The sequence below is a fragment of the Xyrauchen texanus genome, chromosome 28 (assembly GCF_025860055.1).
Source record: "Xyrauchen texanus isolate HMW12.3.18 chromosome 28, RBS_HiC_50CHRs, whole genome shotgun sequence".
Lineage (NCBI taxonomy): Eukaryota > Metazoa > Chordata > Actinopteri > Cypriniformes > Catostomidae > Xyrauchen > Xyrauchen texanus.
In genome coordinates, this window is record NC_068303.1 from 35,887,717 (window position 1) to 35,901,233 (window position 13,517).

Consider the following 13,517-nt stretch of genomic DNA (forward strand, 5'->3'; position numbering starts at 1 on the left):
CCGGAGTGTTAAGATTGTAGTTTTTGTTTACCTCCGGTCTGAGCTCCGCACACCTCTTTATGCAGGACCCATCCGCACAAACACCCTCTAAAATATCTTTAAAATTCGGCCAACTGGTACCCAAGATTAGCGGATGGGTGAGGCGGGAACTAACCGCTGCCTCCACACTATGGTTTTTTCCCCTGAATTTAATCGCCAAGGTCACCATGGGATACTTGTGAACATCCCCATGCACACACCTCACCCTCACCAGTTTAGCTACACCCAAAGCCCCGGGTTGAACCAAGCGTTGGTGGATGGTGGTCTGGTTACAGCCGGTATCCAACAATGCTTGGTATGTACCCCCTGGATCCTTACCGAACACGGCACGCTCCAGCCCGATCGGGGCAGCCTGCGGGAAGTCGGAGACCCGCACCACCGCCCCTATTTCCATCAGCGACACTGATCCCGAAGTGGTCCGGGTCTCCGCGACCTCCAGCAGACCGGCCCAGGCGCCACGGCCGCACCCGTAGCTGGCGGGCGCTCCACCTGAGGAGGAGAGCGGCTGAAGGACGGGAAGGGGTAGGCGGGTTTTCCCACGGCCGGGAAGCTGGTCTGCGGAATCCTCCGCGCCTGTGGGGGCAGGAACGGACCCTGGGGAGAGAGCAGAACGAGAGGGAAGAGGGGAGGGGAGAAAGACAGGGGAAGACACAGGGGAAGGGGAGAGAGAGAGAGAGAGAGAGGGCTCATCCGCCCTGGGATTCGCCGCCATGTGGTCCTCTGCGAGCCATACGGCTTCCTCCAGCGACGCCGGGCAGTGGCACTGGACCCACTCCGCCGTTTTCCGGGGCAAGCACTGGACAAACTGCTCCAGTACCACCTGATCGACCAGCTCCTCGACGTCGCGGTCCTCCGCCAACAGCCACCTCCGACAGGCATCACGGAGCCGCTGGGCGAACGCAAACGGGCGGTCGGATTTATCCAGTTTCAAGGCCCGGAAGAGCTGGTGACTTTCTTCTGGACTCCGACCAACCCGTTGCAGGATGGCTCTCCTCAGGTCGGTATAAGCCAGGAGGCTTGCTGCCGGAAGCTGTTGTGCCGCGAGCTGTGCTTCCCCGACAAGAGAGGGACGAGGCGGCTGCCCACTGGTCGCTGCCAACCCCAAATTTCCGCCGTGCGCTCAAAGAGGTCCAGGAACGCCTCTGGATCATCTGCCGCCCCATCTTCTGTAGCGAGGGTGGGGGCAGTGTGGCGCTGGGGTCCGTGGTCGCTGGCTGCGTCTGGAGCAGCCTCCTGGCTGAGGAGGCTCTGGATGGCCAGCCGGTCTTCTGCTTGAGCCTGCATTATTTCAAAGAACCGGCGATCCTGGTCCTGTCGGAGCTCCACCAGAGCCTGTTGGTGTCCCTGATGGAGAGTAGCGAGGACTGGAGGACTTCCGCCAGCTGGGAGGACTCTATGGGGTGACTCTGCTCCATAACTTGGAAAAAAAGATGTTCCTTCTATTCCCGGTTTCGCACCAGTGTGAAGCGGACCAAGGAAGGGACGGAAACCGATGTCAGCTTAAGGGGTAAGCTTTATTATTACAGTTAATTTGCTGTATCACACACAACTATTCTTGGCTTTGTGTCAGGCTCTCTCCCATGCTCTGTGGCTGCTGGCTTTTTATCCGCTCCCTCACGCTACTGCAATTAGAGACAGGTGTTAGACATAATTTAGCTCAGGTGTGAGCGCCCTTACCGCTTTTCTCTCCCGGACGGGCGCTTGACCACGCCCCCGCTGCCACATGCAGTTATGTAAAAAGTCATCTTAACCATCTGAGGGAACCATCTGTTTCTTAATTTAAAAGCACCTTTGTTACAAAGTGGTTTTCATCTCTTATACTAAACCTACGTTCACTTAGCTACTGCTACGATACTTACAATTGCCTTGGCTGTTGAGAGAGCACCCAGATGCATTCGCAGGTGAACGTTTTGATGGTTCCTTGGGTCGATGGTGTTGAAGTTGCAACCAATTTCTTCTGCGTTGAATGAAGAAATTATGATGAACTGTGGTGTTCATTGAATCTTTGGTAGAAGAAGTTACGCATGGCTTGAGGTGTTGGTCAGACCTTATGGTCCCGGTCCCACACGAACAGTAGCAGAGGGAAGAGAGTCAGGGGAAAGGGGTGGGGCATGTCTTTTAACTTCGGATGGAGGTCCCTCCTCTCAAGTCTGGTTTGACGAATGAGAACGGTGCAATTTCCAAGCTGGAAATGTTCCTTTGTTTGGAAGCCGACTCTTTTGCATGATTGGGGTTAGTTTAAGCCCTTTTATGCTCTGATTAATATACAGCCATATATATGTCAGACACATATGTCAGAATTGTGTGTGTGTGTGTGTGTGTGTGTGTGTTTGTGTATATATATATATATATATATATATATATATATATACACACACACACACATATACCATTATGCAGGATGTCACACAAGGATTAATTTGATAGAAAACATGGCAGAACTAATTGTACAATATCTGGAAGATCTATCAAGGCATGCCTAAAACAGTATACAATACAGAAAGATACTTTAAAAGACAATAGTTATCATATACACAATGTCCTGGGGATATACATGTGAATTTATAGAACAGTTTGTCTATAATTTAATGAAGAAAGTCTGTTGATCTGGGCTTTGTGTCCATTTCCTATGGGGGAAAGTAGTGTTTTAATATTCCTGCATTCTTTGCTCTAGCATGCAGCTAAACTCCCCCGCTTGGAATGTCACTGATGTCCACTAGTTGCTGAACCTTGTAAAGACAGTGTAAAGGCTTGATAATGATCGGTGGGGGAGCAGACATAACAGAGGTTAAGGTGTTCACAATTCTAAGATTATATTAATGTTTTTCTAATAATCTAATAATGTTTTTATGTTTATAGATTATTTGTGAATATTCTTAACAATCTGACAGTGTGATCTCTTTATGGGATATGTGATTGTATAAAATATCTCATATATGTGTCTTTATAAACCATTAAAGCATGCCTCAGGACTTTAGAGACGTGGAACCTCATTTCACCCCCTGAACCTCATCCATTTTTGTTGTGCCAAAACCTCTTTAGTGTTCCTCAGTCTATCTCTTTTAAATTGTGTAAGACAAAAAAAATTACAAAAATCCGAAATTGAATCAAATTAATCTTAAAACGGTTTAAGTACCAAGAATGTATAGGCTCACTAGAGCCCATAGTGTAAAAGTGTTTTTCTTTTTTTATAGACTATAACAGGATATCTATTTATTTGCTTATTACAAGTGAAATTAGTACTATATTAATTCAAATAAATACTATATCATGTTATACTATTTTCTATATACTATTTTCTGTGCAACAATGGTGAATTATCTGTATCCCAGATGTGTTTATACATGCTATTTCTTACTCAGGTGCTGTTGTTTGAGTGATTGACTTATTTACATTTGAGATTTGACATTTGGGTATACTATTGAAATTATGTAAATTGTGTAGACTAAATAAATCTGAAAATACTTGATTGTAGATAATGTGTTATGTGTAGCTCAACATGTGTTTAACAGCCAGATGCATCTCATGAAATTATATCATGAAAGTAATGTTCTGGATTTGTTCTGATTTGTTTAATTTTCTCTTTGATATATGAAAAATAAAACATAAATATATATTTAATAAGGTTTTTTTCCTTTCTAATTTTATTGAAAATATGTTATATTTTACACTATATGAGCATTTTGTAGATACATTTTTGATAGATATATGTGCCAGGTGTTTGGTAAAATTCCCATGCATTTAAGGGTTAAACAAACAATGGATGAAAAAGACCCAGAGTCAAGTCAAGTCATTTTTATTTGTATAGCGCTTTTCACAACACATGTTGTTTCAAAGCAGCTTTACAGGAAATCATGCATTAACAAAAACAACCAAAAATATTAAACTGTATTATCTGTAATGTCTTACAGTGATCATTGTGTATTTTGATTAAATATGATTGTAAAATGTGTATAGAAATTAAATAATTATTGTATATAGAACCCCTGTGAGCAAGCTGAAGGCGACTAAGGCAAGGAACATAAAATGGAGAAAAATAACCTTGGGAGAAACCAGACCACTGTGGGGGCCAGTTCCCCTCTGGATAAACAACATGAATATAATACCAATATTAGTTAATTATGTGCAGTGCAAGTCATGGTTTTAAATGTGTACATTATGCGTTAAGGTTCTGTGTTTTAAAAATGAAAAGTTTTTAATGAAATTTAAGATTAATGATAATATCTTTGAAGTCAATCCTGGATTAACTGCAAAATGTACATAGATGCATTGTCCTTTGTTATTTGGCCGATGAAAGCTTTTGTTGGCAGTTCAATAATAGTCCATGTATTACATTTCAAGAGTGTAGTCCATCAATTGACAGAGGTGTTGCAGGCAGAGATAGAGTCAAGTCAAGTTGTTTTTATTGTCGTTCAACCATATACAGTTAGTACAGTACACAGTGAAACGAGACAACATTCGTCAACGTTATGTCATATACAACGTATATGATGAGGTGCATCGCTGTTCAACCTGCAGGTAATTTTGGTTAGGTTTGGTGGGATCATCCTAAATCCAAGGTCCAGGTCTAAATATAAATATTATTCATTTATTTTTTATTTGAATGTGCTAAATACAATTATGTTTTTTATGAAACCACATTATTTTGACTTGAATAAATTACTATATTACAGCTGTTTCTGTAAAAGCATAATTTTCTGTAAAGCTTCTTTGAAATGTGTGTTGTGAAAAGCTCTATACAAATAAAAATTACTTGACCCAGCTTTTGGGGGGAATTAAATAACAGGTTGGCTACATTGGTTGCCTTTTTCATCATATTCATATTAAGAGCAGCAGAATTTAAATTACATCCACTTTATCAGAAACAAAGCTGCCTTGGATCTCATGAGTGGCGGGCAACTATGAAACTTGAGAACTGTCCAATTTGACAGCACTTATTTCACTCATATCCTGACTGCAGCCACCTACTTTCATCTACTTTCAAGGTGAGGCATCTGGCATCTCAAACGAGCCTAATGACAAACCTTTACATTTTGGGTTTACTGGCCCTTTAACTAAACAAATCTGCTGAATCATTATGCCTGTCAAAAGTGGGTGGAGCCCATTTAACTTGCTGCCCTTTAAAAAGGCACAGCAGCGCCACATCAGGTATACTGAGAAACTCAGGGTTTTATTGCAATGGGGCTGGTAGATTTAAGTTGTATTGGCTTTGTGCTGCTTATTGCAGTTGTTGTGTCTGTGGAGCAGTGGTCAGGATTTCAACAAGGCCAGGATCCACTAAATTTCCAGCAGCAACTACCACCAGTTCTAGCCCCCCAGCAAACTGTTCAATATCAACAAGCATCTGCTAATTTTAGGCCTGTAAGACCTGCATTGAGTCCTGCTGGGTTGGATCCTAGGAAGGTTCTTCAGGAGTCTGGGAATACTCAGTCAAAGCAGCTAATGCAAGGTCCAGTGGTGCCTTTGAACTGGCACTATCCTGTGATGCCAGAAGAACCCCAAAAGCCAGATGCACCATTTAAGCTGCGGATACCTGCCCCTGCCCAGAGTGTTGCAGCACATTGTGGGGAGAGTTTTGTGCATGTGGAGGTTAAGAAGGATTTCTTTGGGACTGGCCAGCTGGTAAATCCTTCATTCCTCAGTTTAGGAGGCTGTGGTGCTGTAGGTGAGGATCCAGATGCTCAAGTGTTTATCTTGTGATGCAAAGCTTACAGGCTCTCCTTCCAGTTTCATTCACTGGGTTCAGGGTGAAAAGCTGCAGTTCCTTCTGGAGGCTTTCAGATTCCAGCAAGCCCATAATGGCTCTGTATGTAATAAGCCTTTTTTTAAGTTTGTAGGTGAACATTTGTTTCATTGATCATGTTTCCTTCCCCTTTGTCTGATCACATCCTCTTTTGTAGGTCTTCATTACATGTGCTCTAAAAGCAGTCATGGCTTCCAGCCCCATAAGCCCAGAGAGCAAGGCTTGCTCCTTTGCCAATGGGTATGACCAGCCAAATTACTTGCCCATTCTGAATGCAAGTGGTTGGCAACTTAATTTTTTTTCTCCCCCCTTTCTACAGATGGACATCTGCTGATGACAATGACCAGGTGTGCGTGTGCTGTGACTCAACATGTGGCTACAGCAGGAAAGGGAGAGCACTCTCTGATTTGGGTAGTTTTTTTTTTTTTTTTTTATGCAATTCTCCAGGGTCACAACCTTTATACATTTTAGTAACTTTGCACATGTATGTGGGTTTGTTTTGCAGGCCTAGTTTCAGAAGGTAAGGCAACCATTGGCCCTATTGTAATCTCTGACTGACATGTGGCTTGAAAAGTTGCTAATAAATCCTAAAGCCAATATTTTCTTTGTTTTTTCTTCTCACCCTCTTGGTGGTTTATATTGTTCAAGTGATTTGCAGCAGTCTCTTTGCAGTGTACTTAAAATGCAGGTTCATAACTTGTATAATGTCTGAGAGCTGTTCAGGGAAGCTAGAAGCATCAAGGGCTGTTGTGTGCTCTACTGTAACTGCTGCTCATTTGAGCATGGATCTTACAGGCTCTTGACTAACACAGATTTTTAAATTAATTTGTGTTTACATGACTAGGCATGATAGACCTGTAGATTACAGTTTGGCTCAAACCATGCTTCTATTAGGACCAAAGCACTAGATGTTTGATGCATTTTTTTTAAATCCTGTGTGCTGGCAGGTTTCGTTTGGATGTGCAATTTTTAGTATGTGCACATTTTTAAATTGTTTCCACCTTTTACTTTTCCCTGAAGACATGACTCGTATCTGTTTACATAATCTCCCATCCAAACTCCAATGATTCCGGTGCTGATCGCTTTTCACTTTGAGTGCCACTGTTAACCCTTGGGTTTTGAATGGCCTTGAGCTATTTCATATTTTAAAAAGTAAGCAAAATTACATGAGATTGTGCAAGGTTTTTATTGCTGCCATGGTAAGCATGGCTTTAATTCAACATCGGTTATACAAAAAGTGTGGTTAAAGCCCTATTCGGACAGTATTTGTATTCCTGACATGCTGTATGTCCATAAAGTAATTATTACTGTGGATGTCTAATATTTATGACTGATTCTCACATGATAAGCAATGAGGGTGTGTTGACGACAGCATTTACACACCGTTGTCACATGGAATTTAACTTTTAGAAAATGTATACTGTGATTTTAATTATGCAGGAAATATTAAACCGGAACATATACTGTGTATCTGTGATTTATAAGAAACTGGTTACTATGTGTAAATGCAACAGAACTGGTGTCATTAAATAGCCTGTTATCTTAAACAGTCTTGAAATAATAAATGGACAGTCTCTTCATATTTATGTAATTTAATGTTCCTAAATGTGGTGCTCAACACAATTTCCCAGACTCCCTCAAATCACAATCAGAAACTGCTCTGTTTTTCTTTTACATGAGTAAATATTTTATATTAAGTGCTGGAAAGTACAGATTTACAGGCTTTTTATTAATTTGCACTGGATTAATATTACCTGTGGTTATTTTTACAGGCTGTTTTACAGTAGGTAAACATGCAGTAATTTTTACTGGCGTGGGAATGTGCAGTCTGGGAAAATTACTGACATGGCCAATTTGCACGGTATTAAAGTGAGATGCTCTGGTATAAATTACATAACCCTACATCCCCATATAAACCTAATTCCTTCTGAATATGGCTAAAAATCAGGAGTAGTGGGACCAAGTCCACACATTTGATGACAGGGAGTGGGTACAAAAGTTCTGCCTCAAGAGTTTTTTTGTGAGCGCCTACAGGCACATCTGCCTCAGAAGAACATGCTGTTAGAAAAGCCAATCGAATATATGTGTTTAGATGTAGGTCAGATGTTGGATATGTATCTGATTTAAATTCATATCTGGAAGTGGCTCAGATCTGATGTGAAAAAATCCGATCTCCTGCAGATTTTTCTGTGTCAGATATGAGTAAAAAAATCTGATTTTTTTATAATCGTGTAAACACAGCCTACGAGCTATGGAGAATGCAGCATTTTCAATGAATATTGACTTGTATTTCAATCTGTTCCTAAACTATTGCATCATTTTAGAAGATTTGGAATGTACTTCAGTGCATAAGTTGTACAAACTATTATTATGGTACTTTGTTGTCCATTCTGGAGCATAACAGACCCAGTTTCAGTACAGTTTCATTATATGGAAGCGAGCATTGTGGATAGGGATAGGAATCGTAAGGAATTTAATGATTCTGGTTAGGATTCCTCTTAAAGCTTCTGGTTTCAGTTACGATTCTTTGAGTACTTTTGAGGAATTTTTGGGAAATAATATACTGCCTTCTGCAGTCTGTTCCCAAATGATGAGATCATTTCAAGTTTCTACAGAGCAGATATAATAAATCAGAATTTAATTCTGGTAAAAGGTATGTTTCACTCTTTTTAGAGGCATAAATGAAATATTGTTCTAAACTATATTTTAAAAAGCAATTCTAAACAAACAAGGAATGTGATGGCATATTTCATTAATGCATTTATTCTTTTATAAAATTACACTTATTACATCAAAATTTGTGTATCTTAAACTACACGTTATATAAAGAAGCAGTCAGTAACGCAGGTCTGAAGTGCAACATGACATAACAGTAACAGTTCCAGAGACAGTTATGTTATGTAGTGTATTGTTGCAGGCTACATCATGCATGTGAGACATTAACAGTTTTTAATGTAACATAAGCGTGTTACATTTTAGACCAACGGGAAGTCAAACTTTTCAATGAAGAATGAATAATAATAAAAATGTAATCTGTTCCTTATACAAAGCTATTGCAATGTTTTAGAAGACTTGGAATATAGTGCATGAGTTGTATGAACTATTCTTATGGTACTTAATTGTCATTTTTGGAGCGTTACACACACAGTTTAAATTCTGTTCCATTTTATGGAAGCGAGCATGTTGGACATTCTGACAAATAACATATTTTGTTTTCCATAGAATTAGAAAAATTGTGTGGATTTCAAATTATATAAGAATAAATAAATTATAATAAATTTGTACCTTTTGGGTGTGCTGGCCCTTTAAATGAACATGTCTGATGAATCATTAAGCTTGTCAAAAGTGGGTGGAGCCACTTTAATTTCCTGCACTTCAAAAAGGCACAGCAGAAGCACATCAGATATGCTGAGAATTTCAGAGTTTCATAGCAATGGGGTTGGTGGCTTTCAGTGGAGTGAGCTTTCTGCTGCTTATTGCAGTTGGTTTGTCTATGGAGCAGTGGTCAGGATTTCAAAAAGTCCGTGATCCATTACGATTCCAGCAGCAACAGCCACCGGTTTTAGCTGCTCAAGTTGTTCGAGATCCACAAGCATCAGCTTATCTTAGGCCTCCAAAAACTGCATTGAGTCCTGGTGTAGATCCAAGGAAGGTTTTTCAAGAGCCTGGGAATACTCAGTCCAAGCAGCTAATGCAAGGTCCAGTGGTGCCGTTAAACTGGCGCTATCCTGTAATGCCAGAAGAACCCCAACAGCCAAATGTGCCATTTCAGTTGAAGCTACCTGACACTGCCCGGAGTGTTGCAGCACAATGTGGGGAGAACTTTGTGCATGTGGAGATTAAGAAGGACTTATTTGGGACTGGCAAGCTGGTTAATCCTTCATTTCTCAGTCTAGGAGGGTGTGGAGCTGTAGGTGAAGATCCAGATGCTCAAGTGTTCATCTTTCAGAATGAACTCCAGGCATGTCGCAGCTCTCTAATGGTGAGTGACTGCTTGTAGGTCCATTACATTAATAGAGGGTTGAGTCTTTGCACTGACACATTCTTTACTTTATTACTTTCAGATGACGGACAATGAGCTTGTGTACACCTTTACCCTCCTCTACACCCCTGAGGCTTTAACTGGAACTCCCATTATAAGGGCTGATGCAGCTGCTGTTGGAATTGAATGTCACTATTCAAGGTAGGGTTTTTTTTTTTTTGTTGTTAAAGCACTTCTGCTTAAAGTTGTTACTCAATCCCTGTTTTACACCTCTTAGGTTTCAAAATGTGAGCAGTAATGTCTTGATGCCAAATTGGGTTCCTTTTGCCGCTACTAGAGTTTCAGAGGATTTTCTGGTCTTCACCCTGAAGCTGATGACTGGTAATAAGTGTCTTGTGATCTTTAGAACCGGATCTGAAATGATGTCACCAATGTAGCTTTTTTTTATTGCAGATGACTGGATGTTTGAGCGGCCATCCAATCAGTATTTCCTGGGAGAGTTCATGAACATTGAAGCCTCAGTGAAGCAGTACAACCATGTTCCTTTGCGTGTATTTGTGGATGGCTGTGTGGCTACTGCGGTTGCTGACGTAAACTCCGTTCCAAGATATTCCTTTATTGAGAACCATGGGTGAGTAAGGATTTTCTTAAACTCCCATGTGCAGACATTGCCTAACTAGGTGGTTCTTTCTTCAGCTGCCTGATTGATGCAAAGCTTACAGGCTCTCCTTCCAGTTTCATTCACCGGGTTCAGGGCGAAAAGCTGCAGTTTCAGCTGGAAGCTTTCAGATTCCAGCAAGCTTCTAGTGGCACGGTACGTAATGGGGGCTGTAATTCTGCAAGTGAGCAGAATGACATTGTTCCTGTAGTTCCAAAATACGGGCTGCATGTGCATCTTTGCAGACTGCTTCAGCATCAAATATATTTGTCAATAGCCGGTCACATGCCTATGAATGGAGTTGTCCATCTTAAACCATGTTTGAGTTAGTTCTAAGTCCCTGTACAGTTGCACAGGGATTTGAACTGCAAAAAGATGAAACAGAAATATTGTTCTATTTTTATGCACGTGAGTGCTGTGCAGTCTGCGCATGTTTATTGAAGCTGTTTTTGCTTCTGTGTGGTCTACCAGTCAAAAATCGAATTGAGTCGCTTGCTACATTAGTTGACTGTCTTTGACGACTTGGTTTTTTGTTGTTGTTTTTTTTTGGAAAGTGGCTTTTTTTGTGAAATTGAAAACCAAATAATGATGCATGTTGCACCTGTAATTTATTGGCTATATAATATGTAAGAATTCTTACTGCAAATTTACTATAAAAATTAGGAGCTGAGTCTTTGAGGTAAATGGTATCCAGTTTCATGGGCCTGAGCTCTTCTATTGTTGAAATGGCCCTGGGGTTGGGGAGTAATGGAATACATGTAAGGGATTACGTATTTTAAAATACTAAATAAGTAACTGTTCCACTACAGTTACAAATTAAATCATTGGTAATTTGGTTTCATTCCAAAAGTGTTTTGATTACTGAAGAGATTACATTGCATTTTATTGGCTTTAATTTAATATTTGGTCCTTTTTCAGTAAAAAAAAACATATAAATGATGTTATCCAAAGTGCATTTGAGCAGACAGCTGTACATTTGTAGCAGAAGCAATGGAAGGAATTCTTTGAAGTTGTCAGCTTTACGCTAGGCTAAAATACTATTTCTAGCCATTTTACATGCACTTGTTGCTGAAGTAATCCAAAGTATTTAGAATACGTTACTGACCTTGAGTAATCTAACGGATTACTGTAAAAATGACATTTTTACAGCATTAATTAACCCTCCCAACCCTGGTCTAGTAACTTGCCTCCTGTTTGATTTTTCTCTTGTAGATCTATATCACATGTGCTTTAAAAGCTGTCATGGCTTCAACCTCCACGAGTCCAGAAAGCAAGGCTTGCTCCTTCAACAATGGGTATGTCTTAACCAAATGTTTTAGACAATTTAACTTCAGATTGGTTAACCGTTTTCATCCCTCTCAACAGATGGACTTCTGCGGATGCTGATAACCAGGTGTGCATGTGCTGTGACTCCTCATGTGGCTACAGCAGGAAAGGGAGGGACATATCTGGTTTAGGTAATTCATTTGATCCTTTTGTGCTGTATTAATGAAAGGTCCTAAATATCCTCTTCTGAGGTTTTTATCTTTTTTCCTCAGGCATTGTCTCCGAAGGTAAAGCAACCATTGGTCCCATTTTGATCTCTAGCTGATGTTGTGGGCTGCAAGCATTGGCAATAAAAATCGAATGAGTGACTTGCATGTGCTTTATTTTAAACCAAGTGTATAGGCTTCAAATATTGTAGCCGGAGACCCCATTTGGCCATGTTCTTAATGTGGAAATGCTGCGAAATTGCAAATAATAAAGTACTTTCTAAATGTTCAGTGAAAGTCTTGATAAAGATTATTAATGTATGTTCCAGTTTCCACAATACAGTGATAATACTTTCTATACTGTACATTTTACAGAACGTGGTGTGCAAAACTAATCCACCCAGTAACATTTTCTCCAGATTGCCATTTATCATGTATTACTTTGAGGATTGTTTTATATACATTAGCAATATTTCTGTCTTTTACCTGGAGCTTATATTCTGATGAAGCAACATACAATGTAAGCAACATACTGTAAAAAGGCACGATGGGCTCCTCAGAACACTAGAGCTGAGGAAAAAACATTTATCAAGCACTGAAAGATTGCATTGTGCAGAATAATCTGGAATTCTGAAACTTTGTAAAAGTCACCTCCTTTGCGGCCAGAATTTTGACTTCCCGTAGGTCTAAAATGTAACCTACGCTTGTATACATCCTAACATGATAACAATATGGTTAAATGAACAATCTGGGAACCATGTTAAATCCTAGTGTCACTTGTGCTAAAAACAATCAAGGTGCAGTGCAATGACTGAAGGAGTCTCAACATGTGTTTTGAAACTTGAAATTATTTTTAACACTGTCTATACATTTTCCTGTCCTGAATGAGATTCAGAAGAAATGGCAAGACGTGACGCAGCAGTCCAGGATGTTCATCCAGCATGTGTTTACCATTGGAAGAATGGGGTAGACTCCTGCATAGAAACCTTATGTGAATGGCCCCTCATCCGTCGCACATGTCCTAGTGAGAGCACGTGGGCAAAACCAGTTCCTGTTGCTTTTTTTTTTTTTTCTTAACTTTTAATGTAAAATTACTGCTATATTTAATAGGATTAAGTTTTATCTAACCTTTTAAAAAAAAAAAATTATTTCTAGTACAATCATAACTTGCACATCAGTAAAGAATTCAGTAACTGCCAAATATTACAGATTTAAAAGTGATTTTGACTAAATAAAAATGAACTGGCTCAAGAGTAATTTGTTTGTGACTCAAACTATACAGGAAGCGCTGTATGTTTCGAGCTGCTGATTCAGAAGAACCAGATAATTAAGAGTAATTTTTTCAGAAATCATATATGGTAGCGCTTTGTTTTGCACTGTATAGATTCAAAAGAGATGGCTCAAAGAAGTCATTCGTTGGGATTATGCTGGTAGTGCTGTGTGTAGTGGCGGAAAATTGCACTTAGAGGAAAGGTTAACGGAACCGAAAGTCATGAAAATCGTACGGTCCTGGTACTTTTAAAAAAAATTTATCTGGTTCTGGACAAGAACCTGTACTTGATACCCAACCCTAATGTTGGACATTCTGCTAAATAACTTTTTTTTTTTTTCTCCATAGAATAA

General features: G+C 40.0%; 1 protein-coding gene across 1 annotated transcript; it reads left to right on the forward strand.

The window, feature by feature from the left end:
- The first annotated feature begins 9,215 nt into the window (after positions 1 to 9,215).
- On the forward strand, positions 9,216 to 13,517 carry LOC127621723 (zona pellucida sperm-binding protein 3-like). The gene is made up of 9 exons (XM_052095439.1): positions 9,216 to 9,764; positions 9,847 to 9,965; positions 10,042 to 10,145; positions 10,218 to 10,395; positions 10,461 to 10,578; positions 11,635 to 11,717; positions 11,788 to 11,879; positions 11,961 to 11,975; positions 13,513 to 13,517. Exons 1-9 carry the CDS (start codon positions 9,216 to 9,218, stop codon positions 13,515 to 13,517), a joined length of 1,263 nt encoding a protein of 420 aa, XP_051951399.1.

Bases quoted from the DNA above. Each gene is read 5' to 3' on its own strand.
- LOC127621723 (XM_052095439.1), top strand. From the start codon at position 9,216: ATGGGGTTGGTGGCTTTCAGTGGAGTGAGCTTTCTGCTGCTTATTGCA. The intron at 10,396-10,460 runs GTGAGTAAGGAT...TTCTTTCTTCAG, and splicing joins TCCTTTATTGAGAACCATGG to CTGCCTGATTGATGCAAAGC. The intron at 11,718-11,787 runs GTATGTCTTAAC...CCCTCTCAACAG, and splicing joins GCTTGCTCCTTCAACAATGG to ATGGACTTCTGCGGATGCTG.